The sequence below is a fragment of the Protopterus annectens genome, chromosome 14.part0 (genome assembly GCF_019279795.1).
Source record: "Protopterus annectens isolate FY-2018-M chromosome 14.part0, PAN1.0, whole genome shotgun sequence".
Taxonomy (NCBI): Eukaryota; Metazoa; Chordata; order Ceratodontiformes; family Protopteridae; genus Protopterus; species Protopterus annectens.
In genome coordinates this window covers 691,380,250-691,397,194 of record NC_056748.1, presented here as the reverse complement: position 1 = coordinate 691,397,194, position 16,945 = coordinate 691,380,250, and the positions used below count along the sequence as shown (strand labels likewise).

The following is a 16,945-nucleotide window of genomic DNA, read 5'->3' as shown; positions in this document are numbered from 1 at the left end:
GTGTCTGGTGCCTCCCACTCCCTTCGAGCAATTAATTCCATTAACTCGTCAAAGGGCGGAGTGACCCAGGAGGAAGAAGGGCGAGCACCAAATGCCTTCAGCAGAACCGACTCATCCTCAGAAGGGGGTAGGGCCTGCCAATCACCTCTCTGTTTCAGGATCTCTAGGATGTCAGAAAAGGAGACATCCTCCGAAGGTGATTCTGGGGACCCCTCTGACTCATCCAAGTCAGTATCCGATGTTAAGGATTCTTGTGGAGAATCTAAGTGCCTCCTCTTGCACAATATTTTCCTCGGAACGTCATCGAGGGGGGCATCCGATGAAGCCTCCGAGGAAGAAGGGGCTCCCTCTGGGAGTAGCTGAGACACTGGTGCTCGACGCTTTTGTGTAGTCGTGGTTGCAGAAGAAGACAACGGACCTTTATGGGAGGGAGAAGTTGCTTCTGCTGAAGTGGTTGTCTGAGAAGACAATACCTTCCTCATAAGGTCGAAGGCCCCTGGACCCCGAGCCGAGGAATCCCCCGGTTCCGAAGAATGCGGAGGTATCTCCGACGTGGAAGCCAAGGGCATCGACCCAGAGGACGGAGCCGAAGTGATCCGTGCCGAGGGGGAGAGTCAGCACCGAAACATCGGTTCGACTCTCTGTCCCGGAACCAAGGATAGATCGTCGGCTCCGCGAGTCCGGTAATGGTTCCGACAGAGTCGAGGTCAACGGTGCCGACCGAGAAAGGGACGGTTCCGGCACCAAGGGCTCCACTATCATCAGATCAACGTCTCCTGGCTCCGAAGGCTGAGTAGGCCTCGGAGGAGGGTCAGATGGACATAAAGGAAGGCCTTCGAGTCTCGACACCAATTGAGAGGAGACTGCAATGAGTTTGGACAGGGCCCTGTTCTCCATTAACTTCTGCACCACACGATCTACGTCGGTGTCGGAGAGGGGCCTGGAAGATCGAGTCGAAGGAATCGAGGACGGTGCCGACCTCAACAGAGCAGGAGGTGGAAGCTCCGTCACCGGTTCCAAGACTCGAGGCTCGGTGACAGACAGAAGTTCGACACTCGGCCCCGAAGTCTGTGGAACCGGTGAACGAACCTTAAACGAGGAACTCTGAGCCGATGACATGGGCTCCAATGTCTTCAACTCCTTCGAGGATTTAGAAGCCTGGTCTGACTTGTCAAGAACTTCCTGGAAGGCAGGCTTCAAATGACCTCTGTCCATAAGCTTCCTGCGCCTATCTGTCATGACCCTTCCACTAAAGGAATGACAAATAGAACAGTCTTCCTGTAGATGGAGAGGGCCAAGACAGTAGACACAGGAGCTATGGTTGTCGGTGACAGACATCTTCTGCCCACACTGACACCTCTTAAATCCCGACTCAGCTTTCTCAGACATTCTGTAAGAAAAGTACTGTACACTACCACAAAACACCGACTCCTTCGAGGATTTGTCAAAATAGGTTAGTAAGTCACAGCAATAATATTGCAAGTATCAAATTCTAAGTATACAATAGAAAAAGGATGACCAGACCACACACACACACTAAATATGTGTCAAGAATCCTAAAAATTTTCAAGAAAATTTTTTAAGAAAAAAGTTAGCTTATCTTTCCCAGTTGGTCAAAGCTCTTCAGAAACTATGCGACCGGTTGCAGCGGCAAACTAGATCTGAGGTAAAGGCAGAGGGGATTGTGGGAGGTAGGTTGGTCTCGAGCTTCTTCTGGATGCAAAGCTTTGCTAAGTGGCCGACTCGGAGCCGAGGATCGGCTCCAACACCCATGTGTAAGAACAAACGGTGAGATTGAACACTCTCACATATAGTGTTTTTTTTACAGAGATGATCTGGAACTACCCATGTTGACCAAGACTTGATGCAGGAACGGTTAAGGAGATGTGAACTGAAAGCAAAATATGAAAGGATAATAATGGTGGCCCAGGATAGTGGACTACCTATATGGTTGAAAAAGTCCACTGAAAAAGTGGAAGAAACAGATGTGCTGTCTGCTTTCATCCTGCCTTAAATGATAGGTGGTTGGTCTTCCAATTCCCCCCTTCCCAATAGTAGTTGGTGTTCCTTGAGGCTTTCAAAGCTGATTCGGCTATGACTCTGTAGTCCCCCCCCCCCCCCAGCAGATAAGATGGTAGATCTATCTCCCACCAAGCTTGGAAAGATCTGGATGTCACAGCCCATTCCTATCATAACCTTAAGATGCCTAAAGCTTACTTGCTGTGTTCTGAGGTTGGCTATGATCCTAAGGCAGACTGCAAGGGACCATGAAGGATGGCAGTGGCAAAGCTTACCCTAAACCTGAATAATAAATCCAGTCTCTAGTGCTTTGAAACATGTGCACAGATAATTAAGCGATTGTCTCAGGAACAGACTGTGTGCTTACCTGTCTAATAAAAGTAGCAGTAGTAGCAACTGGAGTTTAGCAAAATTTGGCTTGATATGGCCTGTCACAGTTCTTCAATGAGCAAGACATCATAAAAAGTAACATTAATCTGCCTGATGTTTGGAAGGTCTTCAGGGAAAAGCCTTGTGGTGGAGAGTTCTTCATCCTTATTTCACCTTTTAGAAAATTCAACGGCTTCCACTTGTAATATTAACCAGGTTATAATCATTCCCCTAGCCCCTTGGCTTTCAAACATAAGTAGGTCTGGCCTGCCCAAGTATCACTGCAAGACCAGCTATGCTCTATTCCAAATAGTAACCTGACACAGACATCCCACTCTCATAGCAGTCAGCACCACCTACCCTCAACCCTCTACTTCCTAAAGGAAAAGTCAATAAAAAGTTAGACTGATCATACTTCTGCACTACACCAGTCATGCCACCTCTATGCTGTCACATCTCCCTTCCAGGAGGTTACCCTACAGTGTGCCTACACAGAGGCCAGTATAGATCCTAAAACTAGTTACCGCAACAGTTTATAAACTTTGGATGCGATTCTTTGCTATAAATAAACAGAAGGTTCTCCAGGCATATTTTATGTGGCTTTCGTCTAAATGCAAATTATTTAGTTCATGGTATGCTTTTCACTCTATTTCCACTGGGATTCACTCCCCTCAGCACACCTCCTCGCCTGACCAAACTAACTCGCTCCAGAAAGCTCCATATAACTTAGTGGACTTTTAGCTTTATTTTCTCTTGAGTATAAAATAGTACAACGGTGGATGGCACTCATCCTGAGTACTAACAATGGACTCGTACAAAGCCCTCTCTCATGGTCATATCTCCAAGTCCTATAGTAAAGGAGCTTAGTCAACACAAGTTTTCATAATTTCACCCCTTACAAGCATTCCTGACTCTCCGTATATGAACCCAGGCATTTTCAACTTTTGTGAAGCCCCTCCCAATTCCATTCATGTGGTCCAACCATCTGCTACTATACTTTAAGATCACCCCCTCTTACTGCAGGCCACTCCAATGTTTACAGATTTACTTGCTTTCTAGCTCAGGGTAACCCCCTTTGACCTATAAATATTCCTCATGAAGGCTGGTCATTACACATTTTTTAATAAATGATCCCGACTTTATTCATTTATTTCATTTTGAGATCTGCCCCCCACCCATAAACCCTGCATCACTGTTCAACTTTTACAGAGCAAGCACAGGATCAGAAAGCAAAGGGCCTAATTATTCAAACTGGCCATTAACACACAAAAACTTCCAAAAATTCCTTTGCTTTCATTTATAAAATATGTAACCTCCCCCCAGCTGTGGCACACTGTACCTTCCTGCCTACTGCTTCTCCTGTTCCTAGCAAGTACATTGCGCACCCACAAGCTAAACCATTCGATTTCAGCAGCCTCATGGCTCATCCAAAGAAATCCATAATTGTTTTGCACAAACCTAATCACTGAAACTGCATCCTCACTTATCTTTCCGAACGTTATACTTCTTTCGGCATTTTGCCATCTAAACCAAGATCCCAGTTATTTAGTACTTCCATCCATACTGGGCTTCATGTCCAAACACCATCACTCCACAGCCATTTCCTACAGACAGGAGCATAATGGAACATACTGGCACTACAGACTGTTACAAGAGCTCCCCTTCCACCACAGCTCAAGCAACCGCAGCCTAAGCCATATAACTGCCTTTATCCCCGGGCCCCATGACGAACAGATCTTCACTATAAAACTCTTCCTAAATTCAGGCTTTAAACAGCACTGCTACATGCATAGCCGTACTGCACGAGACATGCATCATCTACATTTCCCTAACAAAAAACATTTTTGGAAAAAAACACTTCCTCTTTCATTAAATTCTCATACACATTTAAACAGGCACTTGGCAGATCTGATGAAGACTACACGAAAGTGCAGCAGAACTTAGACAACCACTTTTTCAGCATTTATAACCTTTGTAATTGGAGAATTTAATTTATTAGAATAAGTCAGGCGTAACAAAAATCTGACTTTTGCTACCTTGAAATGTGATAAAGAAGAAACACTATAAATGTTTTAAAATACTATTTAACACTGTGGGGACATATTTAAGTAAAATGAAATAAAAATAAAAATCTTGAATCAACCCCCAAGCACTCAGGGCTGAGCCCACTGACATCACAGGCAATCAAATAAACTAACCCCAAATGATGTCACGAGTGGTGACAGCTCCGGATCCACCCACTGAATTTGTAATAGAAAGCCCTGACAAAATAGAGCAAATTCAGTAAACTAAGCAGCGCTCATCTGCCAATAAAGAATTTTTCACTTATGAAGAGGACCAAGTACTTGTCTTTATTCCAACAAAGCTTGAGGATAAGATACCCAACCACAGCTACCCATACCCACCGAAATGAGTAATATCAGAGGACTACAGGAGAAGCAGGCACCAACCAAAAACAGGAGATTCCCCCCCCCCCCCCGAGGTACTCCCCACCACAAGGCTTCCCTGAAGACCTCCCAACCATCAAACAAGTTAATACTACTTTTTACATTTTGCCCTTAGCAACCCATGAGGTTACTGAGGTTTTTATTTGCCACCATCTGCACAAGGGCAGGACTTTGACTTTTTAATTTTTTTTTTTATTTTATGAAGAAGATATCAGAAATTAGTATAGCGAGCCAGTCATTCCAATACAGTCTTGCTTGAAGGCCATTCCCCTCTTTATTAGCAGCAAAGAAATCAAAAAGTAGGTTAAGTTTAATATCCACAGACTGACTGAGGTAGTATCTTACTTGTGTGGATCCATGACATGCAAAATCATTTTACCTTTATTCTGCAGATTGGCAAAATACAGACAAGTAGACTGATTCAGTGCAGGCTCTGTAACAACATTAGACATAAAGGATGGATGTGTATGCAAGATAATTTACACACAAGGGAATGAAGTTCAGATATTCTTCTAAGTCCAACTAACTGCCAACAAAAGTATTTCCCATGTCAAGAGCTTAAAAGGGAAAGCAACAGCATGTTCAAATGGAGTCCGGATTAATTTCTCTAGCACAAAGATAAGTTCTACAGTGGAATCACTGATCTGCTAAGGTGGCCTTAGATAGAAAAACTGCTTAGTGGTGCAAATAAGGCAATGGGGGGGGGGGGGCAACGGTAGGTAGGCAGAGACAGGCAAATATACCTTCACTGAGGAACATGTTATACCTGCTTCAAAAAGTTTAGACAAATATTAAAGAATAAACAGACTTGTCCTGCTATGTTGGAATCTCGACTCTCTAGCATCAGGAGAATCTTTTCTATTTGGCCAAAAGAGCATATGTGAGGACTACAGGACAGACATGCAGCAGAGTCATGGCTGGAAGCAAGGTACACAATGAAAGCTGGTGGTGAAATGCAGAAGCCCAAGAAGTCATCAAAAAGAAATAAGTGCAGAACAAAGTGGGAGATAAGAATGACGTAACAAGCCAAGAAGGAATACTGGTTGGCTAACAAAGACAATAAGATAGGAATTGCAATGGCAAACACCAAGGCATTAGCGGTACTGTACATGCTTCTGGAAAGTGACTCAATAGATGGCACAAACTATCAGGTTACAAGACAAAGACAGAAAAGATAGTCAGATTGCACCTGTCACCCCTGGGATTCCGGATATTGGCTAAGGCTCTTGCCACCCCCCATAGTGCCTTTTTTAGGCAAGGCTCAAATTCTAAACCTACCACCCTAGAAAACAAAAATGGGAAGAAATTGAGGGTAATGCTGCTCAATGCCAGAAGTCTAAATCTCAAAATGCACGCACTCGAGGCCCTTCTCAGTATGGAGAACATCGATGTCTGTGCTGTAACTGAAACCTGGTTCAAGGCTCCTGAGAGCACCCCGGCACTATTAGGTTTTACCTCATATCATGCGTTCCGGCCCCAAAACCCAGACCACTCCACAAAAGGAGGGGTGTATCCATATTCATAAAGGATACTCACACCTCCAGGTTGGTGGCAACGCATGAAGCTTGAAACCATCCAGGTGCAACTAACAATAGGCAAAACTGCTCTACAAATTGTAGCATGCTACAGGCCACCCTCTCAAACTCAGGAACCCCACACAGCCTTCCTGAAGACACTGGAGGGTATAAATGTATCTCCAAACACCATCATATTGGGTGACTTCAACTACCCGAATATAGACTGGGAACATTACTCAAGCCCTAACTTTCTAGCCCAACGGTTCCTGGAGTTCATAAATTCAAATGCCATGGAACAGCTAGTCACTGTTCCCACGAGAGGAGAAAATATACTAGATCTCATTGTCACAAACATGGGGACAAAATGCTCCACACGAAGTATATCCCTCATTGGTGAGATCTGATCATAAACTAATCTCACTGGAAATCCACATTCCGCCCCCACCCCAAACAAAAAAGACCATAGTGAAGAACTTCTCTAAAGCAAACTTCACACTACTCAAGACTGGTGTGGTATCCTTCAAGGCCCCTGAGTCAGAGGAAACCACAACCCAAGCTGGAAGCCCTTACAAATGCCTTCTATGAACACCTCCAGGACTGCATGGATCAGGCAATCCCAAATAAAACCAAGACTCTTTCCACAAAGGGCAAGCGTCCAGTCTGGTGCACCCCAGCCATTAACAAACTTTACAATAAGAGGAGAAAGCTATTTCATGATAGAACAAATGCCATGAAAGGAAGTCACCCTGATCATTATTAGTAAAAAATCGAGCACTCATAAAATCAACTAAGGCCAATTTTGAGAGAAAAATTGCCATGGATTCAAAGGACAATCATAAGGCCTTTTTCAGCTATGTTAGGAACCTGGGTGGAAACTCACAGATATGCTCAGAATTAGTCCAAAATGATACAAAAATCACTGAACCCACAGACATTGCCAACATACTGGCAGACAGGTTCAGTGCAAACTTCACCCCTCTCCCCTAAAGGAGAGATAACTATCCCAGCCGAGTGTAGCCTCCCGGACATCTCAAATGCGCAGGTGAAAGCTGCTCTCTCTAAAGCTAAAACACAGCATCAATGGGACGGATGGTGTCCCCGGCTGTGTGCTACACGAGCTAAATGAGGAATTAAACCCGCACATAAGGCAGCTGTTTAATCTCAGCCTTACCACAGGATACGTGCCCAAGGAGTGGCGACGGCAACTGTGGTCCCACTCCACAAAGGTGGCGCCTCACGGACCCTGGTAATTACCGCCCCATAAGCTTAACAAGTCTAGTCTGCAAAGCTATGGAGAGGATCATAATGGAGCTCATAAACAAAGATATAGGGGACTTGCAGACATTGGACCCGACCCAGTTTGGCTTTGTCAAGGGAAGATCATGCCTTTTGAACTTGGTCGACTTCTTGAAATAGTCACCAAGGCCATTGATGAGGAAAGGCAGTCCATACAGCCTACCTTGACCTTGCAAAGGCTTTCGACACAATACCCCACTGGGTATTGTAGAAAAACTTACCAGCTTAAATGTAAACCCATATGTCACAAGATGGGTTGCAAACTGGCTTAAGGACAGAACCCACAGGGTTAGAGTTGCTGGCGCTGTGTCAGACTCCAAGCCGGTCACAAGTGGTGTCCCACAGGGCTCGGTCCTTGGCCCCTATTGTTTGGCATCTACTTCTCAGAAGTACAGGCCAACATGGGAGGACTTTGGCTGACAAAGTTTGCAGATGACTGCAAACTGGGCCATAGTGGAAAGTGCATCGGACACTGATATCCTTCAGAAGGGACTCACGGAAACAGATAGCTGGTGCCAGAGCCATGGCCTGAAGTTAAACGCCAAAAAATGTATAGTCATACCCTTCGGGAAAAACAAGGTAACCCCAAGCTACCATATAGGTGGCAATCCACTAAGCACAGAAGAGGTTATCAGGGACCTGGGGACCCAGGTTGACAGTGGCCTTTCTTTTGACACTCACATTGCTAAAGTGGTTAGAAAGACCTTCTACATTGCCCACCTGATCATGAAGGGATTCACATCCAGATCTAGTGAGGTCATTGTTCCCCTGTACTCTTCACTTATCAGACCAATGATCGAGTACAATGCCCCATTCGGGATGTATCTCACCCGACATCTGCAGCAATTGGAGAGACCCCAAAAGTTCCTCACCAAAAGGATAAAGGGACTCCAAAATCTGTCATATGCTGCCAGATTGAAGAAACTCCAGCTCTATTCAGTCGCATACCGTCTGCTCAGAGGTGACATGTGCCTGACATACAAGGCCATGTCCAACCCGGAATTAATGGACATGCTCCACCTCAAAAAATCCAAATCCACCAAAACCACTAGAGCAAGCGACTTAAACCTTAGCACGGATATAAATAGGACGTGCTGGAGGATAGATTTATCACTCAGAGACTCCCTATGCTGTGGAATAAAATCCCGGTCCATGTGAGGCAGAGCACCTCGCTGACTCTGTTCAAGAGAAATCTAGACCTGTGGATGGGAGATCGTAGGTTTACCCCGGGAATCATCTCTGGGTCACTGCTGGACAGAGGCACAACAAACTAATGGGCACAGTATTTTTTCATATAAGGGGTGGCGTAAGCCACAATAATTTGGGCTAGGCTTATAAATGCCTTAGGGCAGATAGCCTAGTATAAACCTATGAACCTATGAACCTAAGATACCCTTCATAAAATGATACCAGTAACAACCTGCTCACCAGTCCACAGGTCAAAGGCAGATGGAGTATTTCCAGTAGTTTCTGAATGAAGAAAACCCGATGGAAGCTGTACCACCCCAAACAAAGCCCAGAAGGAGAGAAGAGGAGAGGAGCAGCCCAACCTAGAAACAGTAAAAACCATACTAAGGATAAAGTCACAGAAAGCAGCAGGCTCAGATGAGGTCAAGGCAGATATGCTTGAGATATTGGATGAGATGGGGAGAAATGGCTCCCGAAGACACTTGGTATAGTGAGAATGGCATGTCCCAGATGACTGCAGAATAAACACACTAGTGCCAGTGTACAAGAACAAAAAATGCATTCACAACTATAAGCAGTACAAATGCATCAAACTCCAATCACACTGCATGATTTTTTTGGAGAGGGTGACTGATAAACGAATATGCATAGTAGAAATGAAGATGACAGATGAGCAGTTCAGATTTAGACCAGGATGCAGCACAACAGATCCAATGATTGCAGTGAGACAGATAAGTGAGAAGCATCCAGAGATAAGGACAGACTCCAACTGGGCATTCCTAGACTTGGAGAAAACATAAGACAAGGTCCCAGGGAAGGTAATCTGGGCAGTCTTACCATGGTTCAAATCACAGAAACACTGGTAGGTTTAGAGCACACTATGTACAAGGACCTAATAACTCAAGTAAGAGCAATGTTCGTCTCAGAGGGGTCCCCAGTGGGAGTGGGTGTGCATTAGGGTTCAGCTCTGATCCCACTGCAGTTGACTGGTGAACTACATTAGCAAACAGGTTGGAGGATGCATATCAAGAAAGCTGCTGTAAGCAGATGATGCGTCATTACAGAAAGACTGAACAAGAACTTCAGCAAAGGATAGGGGAATGGAATGCAAAACTAAAGGCACACAGGATGAAATGGCGTACAGATAAACAGCTGTAATGGCAGAAAACCTGGGAATTCAGAAGAGGAGAACTTTGATAAGAAGGAAAATAGTGGAGCAGGTGAACAGCTTCAAGTATGTGGGAGGAGAAGGGAAGTCTGAATGGGAAGGTGAAAGCTAGAATCAAAGGGGCTGCAGCCAACTGCCACAGGGTAATGTATGACAGAAGAATGCCAAAGAACCTGAAAAGTAAGGCATACAAAACAGTGGTGCAACCAGTACTACTGTACTGTACAGAAACCTGGGCAGTTAAGGCACAGTAGTTGAGGAACTAGAGGTGCTGGAGATGGGTGGTAGGAAGCACACTGTGGGACGAAAAATGAGGACAAAGTAGCTACAAATGCTGAGAAGATCAAAGACACAAATTATGGTGGTTCAGGCACACGTGTAATAAAGTAAAAGATAATCTGGTGAAGAAGATTTGGGATACACAGGAAGAAGGCAAGAGGAAACAAGGGCATCTAAGCAAATGTGGGGAAAACAGAAAGAAAACTGAAGTGCCGGATTTATGAACATATGTATGAAATTAAGAAACAGAACACCAATAATGTTTTGTATAAGGCACGAGTTAACTTGTTCCAAGGCGGTATTTTTCTTTTTTACCTTGGATTCTGTGCCCAAGGATATTAGGGGAGGTATGTGGGAGGATAAATTGGAATACAAAGAATTGTACTGGCAGATTTTAGAATGTAATAAACCTCCTGGTTTGAATGATTTTCTTTCTATTAAACCAGCATTAAAGTTGAGATCTGCTAAACTTTGAAATATCCAATGTATTCACCTCCAGGTCACTAGGTGGCAGTATTGTTCTATGGATATACACATTTATACCTACTTTTTTGTAGTGTAAATTTTTAATATCCATGATTTTAAATGTTGTTATAATGATTTTATATAGTGTATTTTCATTGAACTATGCCTACCATATACATTTGCATACACCTGCAATATTATGTGAGACCATGCATTTTTAGGCAATAAGTTTAGGGAAGGGATTGTTTATTAATTGTACTATAGTACTAATTGATGGTATGTTTTTATTGGATAGTATTTTAATTACTAATTGGGGGGTATATATAAGCTGCTTTGTAATTGAATCAGTTGTATTGTTTCTGATGAAGACTTCTGTCGAAAACGTACTGTGTTGGTAGCGTTATAATAAACTGCAACTACTGAACTCAGTTTGGAGTTTCTACTGTGTCGAGTATCAACTGTATCTAGTTTGGAGTTTCCTATTGTGTTGCGAGTTTCCCTTGTGGTTTTCAGGGCAATTTATCTTGTTATCTAAGCAAATGAATGGATTGTGAGAGTGAAGACCTGCAACAGACAGGCATGACTGCCTAGGAAGGTAGGAGAGTTAATACTGAATTGAGAGAAATGGCAACAGTTGAAATGGTATCTCTACTCCATGTTGAAAATGGGAAAGGGGGTGGGGGTGATAATGATGCTGCTGCCAGACAGACTCCTGGAGTAGTAGCCAACCAAATGGTAAAGTAAAGAGGAGTACTGGTAGCATCCTCCCCCTTCCCAGAATCTTATGAATTTGCTGTCTTTGGAATGAATGGAAATGTGTAGATATGCATCTTAGTTCCACTGCCACCATAAATGCTTTTGAACTCAAAGGAAGAATGAAATGAAGAGTCACCATTTTGAAAACTTTTCAACAGCTCCTTGTTCAGTTGGACAGGTCCGGAAGGGGTCTCTATGGACCATTGTTCTTGAAGCCAAGAAGACACTTGAATATAAACCTTCTTCTTGGGTTTCATACAATTTATATAGCTCCCAGCTGTAATACGAGATGCAGTATGGGGGTGTTCAGAGGTTCCTCTTCGGCAAGTACACATAGCATCCTCCTGAAGTGGGGTTTTGACTGGAATCCCAAATAGTAACTTTCTGCAATTATGTCCAGAAGTCATTTGCCTGAAGAGATTTTGCCAAATCGCCCAGACAAGTGGGCAGCTTGTCTCCCATGTTCAGGCAAAGTTGGAACTGGGGTTGGAAGGGCAAGGGAGATCACATTTAAGTAGTCACAACTTAGCTGGAGATGACAAAGGGTTGCTGCCCTCCTTACATGCCTTTATCATCCTATAACGTCTTCTTGTAAAGAGCCTTTTTGCCCTTGGGTTTTTTCCCTTGCTTGCCTTTCAATAAAGAGGTCCCTTTTTTATGATAACTTCCAACATACTTAAGCACAGAAGTGTGGCACATATGGTGGACTGTAGCCATCACTTCACTTTTCTCCTCTAAGTTCTTGAACACCTTAACAGCTTCAGTTCCTAAGTGCAATTCACTACCGAAGGGTGCTCTTGTGAGCGTTAGTCTTTATATCTTCAGACAGCATTACATGAAAAGTCAAGCATGAGAAGCTGCATCTGCAGCATCACAGGTGTACTTAATACTATGCCTTCCTATTTGAAGGGATGTCTTAAGCTCGTTTAAGTGGGCTTCCAAAACCTCTTTAGCAAAATCTAGTATCAACGTTTAAGAAATTTCTTCCGAAACATCAGGATATGGGCCTGGAAATTCAGTGCTGTAAAGATCAAAGTGGCTGAAGTACAAGTCTTTTTACCTATACCTGCCTACAGAAAGGCCTCACTGAGACCAACGACTGGTGTCAAAACCATGGCCTTAAGCTTAATGCCAAAAAATGCGTCATTCTCTCTGGGAAAAACTCAGTTCCCAGTAATTATCACACTGATGGGAGCGCAATGAACACTGAAGGCATTATAAGAGATCTGGGGACACAGGTTGACAGCAACATCTCCTTCGACCACCACACTGCCACTGTGGTCAGGAAGCCCTTCTATGTGGCACATTTCATTACCAAGGGTTTTGCATCCAGGAAGAAAGAGGTCATCATCTCTTCCCTACTCTTCCCTCATTAGACCAATCAGAGTATAATGCCCCATTTGGCATGTACCTCACTAAACACCTGCAACAGCTGGAAAGGCCACAAAAGTACCTCAAGAAGAGGATCCTATGCCTTAAACATATGCCCTACATGGACAGACACAAAAAACTCTCTGCTTGACTTACAAAGCCATGTCTGACCCAGCCCTGTTAGAAATGTTACATCTAAAGAAATCCCAATCCGTCTACATCACACGCTCCAGGGACCTCAACCTCATTACCACAATCAACAGAACATACTGGAGGGATAGGTTCACAACACAGAGACTGCCCATGCTCTGGAATAGACTTCCCATACATGTCAAGCAGAGCACCTCACTGGCCCTTTTCAAGAGAAATCTTGATGAGTGGATGGGAAATAGAAAGTTCACCCTGGGGATCACTCCAATGGCTCTACTTGATAGAGGCTCCGGGAACTAATGGCAGCATGATGCCAGGGCACTTCTATGGGCTAGGCTTGCAAAGGCTTCAGGGCCGTTGGCCTAGTACACACCTATGAACAATCAAGTTTACTTTGTGGAGTACTTCTTCGGGGGGGGGGGGGTCATTTTGTTGCAGAGTACCTGGGTCTGCCTCTGGATTTTTGCAAAAGAAGAAATGATGAATATGAACACTGTAAAATCTATCCACTCTCTTATGGGCTAGGTGCTGTGAGTCCGTCTCAAAGACATCTAGCAGGGGAGACTGTCAGTGGTTTCATTTGGGGGGGGGCGGGGGTCATAGGCAGCCCCACTTTCGGCAGCTGATACCTCTCCAGGATGAGTTTGAAAATGGTCCCTCTTGAAGACTAAAGAGTCCCCAAAAGATAGGTTGCATGCTAGACAGTTTGAAGCTGCTGTATCCTCACAGTCAGAAATGTAAGGTGGGGAGCATTTGCAAGAACTTCACCCTCCTCTTGAGTGGTATCTGTTTCTATCTCATATTTAGTCGGATCAGGAGGAGTTTCCCCTACTATGTTTTGTAGGGCATTTGCTTGATGTGGTAAGTTTCACCTGCTATGTCAGCCATAAAGCAAGCTCAAAAGCCCCTGGGCTAATGAAAACCAGTTTGGCAATGACGTAACACAAACACTTCTGGTTCCAGATGAATCTATGGATCTCTAGTACTACTGCAGTCTCCTCATTTGCAATCTAGCTACAGGTACAATCAAGGTGAAGAAGGCCATGCATCTCCAAGCCTTGAGGCACTGCCTGGTTGACACCTTCCCTTCAGATACCAGACTAAGCATTTTTCCAAATGCTCAATTTTCCTCTTATGGGAGAAATGCTTTGACAGTTGCAGTTTTGAAGTCAGCCCAGGAATATCAATTTCATGGATGGATTAAGATCCAAGTTGGGATGCTGAAGGAGAACCAAAGACTTTGGAGGCAATCCATGGAGAATATGGCAGCCCAGTCTTCCTCTACTTCCTTGGACAGTGCCTGAATGAAGCAGTTGTTCAAATATTGGTAAATGTGAATGCCATTTGTCCTGCAGTACAATTCCTGGAGAACTGGAAAAAGTCATGAGTAGAATCCTTTGTTTTTGGAATTTTAAGGGTACCAGTTCTATTACCAGTTGCACTAGAAACCACTGCAGAAAGGGAACAAATAGGTTACTTTGTTCCTTTGGCACCAGTGGGATCCCTACCTTTGGTCTTTTTGTAAACTGCAATCTGTAACCCTGGAAAATTATCCCCAAGGCCTACTTGCCTTGTGTGATTGCCTTCCACTTCTGAAGGCATTCCATGAGCCTTCCTACATTCTGGGAATGGGAGAGAACTGGAAGGCACTAGCTGAGTGTAAGGGAGAAAATCCAGGTAGTCATGGCTACTCACTGGGGCTTGAAGACTTTGTGTCCCACAAGACGGCCCATATAGCCCCCCTACCATTTTTTTCTTGTACTGACCCTTTTTCTTTTCACTAGCTTGCCTTTACACCCTACATTCAATAGTAACAGCCTGGTTTACAATGGTAGTTTCTATCACACCATGGCATGGGGAAGTGAAAAAGCTGCTCAACACTCAACATAACTTTGCCCCTTTCCTCCATATTTCTGAGAGCAGCTCCTAGTCTAAAGCTGCACAGAGTAGCTACACTGACATCCTCTGACAAGCTTTGTAATCTTTGTCAGGCAAGACTTCTGATGACAGAATCCTTAACCACCACCATGGATGCAGCATACACATCACCACAATCACACTTAACAGAACATTATGCTACTTGGTTAGCAGTCTTGCTGGGATTCAACAATTTAGCCATCTGGTCCAAATCACAGAGCTACCCTAGTTTTTCTCTCCATAGTTTTTTTTTTTTGGCTCCCATCTGGTCTCAAGGGGCTGGACTGCACTTCCTTAACTATCACTAGTTTTTTAGAACTGAGGCACACCTCCACCTTCTCTTAGATATGTTTTAGGGTAGCTATGATGAAGTGCTGGTATTATGTGCACAGCACCAAGTGATACTACAGAACCAGCTAAAGAAATGGCAGCTCTGGTGGTGCAGAGAGGTGACTTGAAAACCAGACAAACTTAGGAACTTTCCAACAGTATAAAAAACTAAAATGCCAACCTGTAACAGTTTCTCTTTTCTTTAAGTAAGCACTTTTGTTCTATTAATGTTTCAGAACTTCAGAGTCATCATAAATTACACATGTAAATATACAGCCTTGTAAGTGCTAGCCGCTACATAAGCTTTAAAAATGGAGGACTGCAACTCACCAATGCCAAAGCACTCGCATACAGGATTATGAGAAAGGAAAACAGCACTGTCAACCTCAGATCCAAAATCATCAGGTATCCTACAAAGACCAACCAGGCTGGCATTAAGGGTGTACATCAGGTGAGTAGGTGAAACATGGCAGTGAACTGCCCTCACTGCCACTGCATGAAAAGGTACCTAAAAAAAAATTAAAAGCATGTTACACTTATAAACACGCATCTTCTATATTGTTTAATATTCCTTTTTTTGCCTGTATGAGTGTATTTTAGAATGTTTTCTTCTCATCTTTACTTGCTCTTAATTGCCTGTCCACTCAGACACAACAGCCCTATAACCCAGTAATTCCTCTTACGGTCAGAGAAAAGTAGCTAAGATCAGTGTTTTTCTACTTTAATCACTGTCCCCACTATACATGTCCAGTAAGCCATCCCAGAGTATAGTGTACAAGAGTCAATGAAGGCATGTTGTTCACTTTCACAAGTTACATAGCCCTTCAAGATTTACCTGCGCCCCCCCTGAAACCAGCACTCCCGGGATATACCTCTCCCCCAAAAATGCAGGCAAGACGGCAGAGCTGTGTCAATTCTCCCTTCAATCCATCAGCTCCAGCAAGTGCCCTAGCCACTAATCAACCTTGGGGTCACTTGAGTTGCACTTGCGGCTTTATCCCTCTACACCAGCAAAGCTGGCTATGAATTTTATGATTACATTTTGCACTTACAGCCATTCTGTCAAATCGAGCAACTCAAAACAAAAATGAATATTAGGGAAATCCAAAGGCATTAAGGCAAGTCTTGAAGAGGGGCAAACAGCTGATAAAACATTCTATGTAACTGCTCAATATAGGAATTCCAGTGACAAAACTGACACTCTGCCCCATACGGTACAACAGATATCTAAACAGGTCAACAAATTTTGATGGTCGGAATACATGGTAAGGGGGCCAGACAGCAATAACCCAGGTGCAAAATGGTCTCAGACAATGAAATTCAAATATATAGTACATCAGATACTGCACTAAAAATAATACTAAATAACAGACTGCACTGAGAATGTGGTAAAAAAAAAAAGAGAGAAAATGGTAAACAGTCTTAGGAAGGCTTACTTCAGTGAATAACAGTTTATGATAAGCAAGATGCAACAGCAAACTTGGGAAAACTCCAGCAGAACAGCTGCAAAGAAGAAAAAAGTACAATTCTATAAGCAAATTTACCAAGACAGTCAAATTGAGTTCAAGAAGATCACTGCTGCAGTAGGCTAAACTGTATGGGACATATCCTGTCTAGAATTTAATGACTTGCCATCTTCCAAAGCTTTAGGGAACCTTCCACGTGCCCTGACA

General features: G+C 43.7%; 1 protein-coding gene across 1 annotated transcript in view; it reads right to left on the bottom strand.

Moving 5' to 3' along the window:
- Window positions 1-16,945, bottom strand: part of NOL9 (nucleolar protein 9) — a 455,387-nt gene that overhangs the window by 25,821 nt on the left and 412,621 nt on the right. Inside the window, exon 11 of the mRNA XM_044055607.1 lies at window positions 15,603-15,780. Coding sequence (XP_043911542.1) covers window positions 15,603-15,780 — 178 coding nt within the window. The remainder of the gene's footprint in view (window positions 1-15,602; window positions 15,781-16,945) is intronic.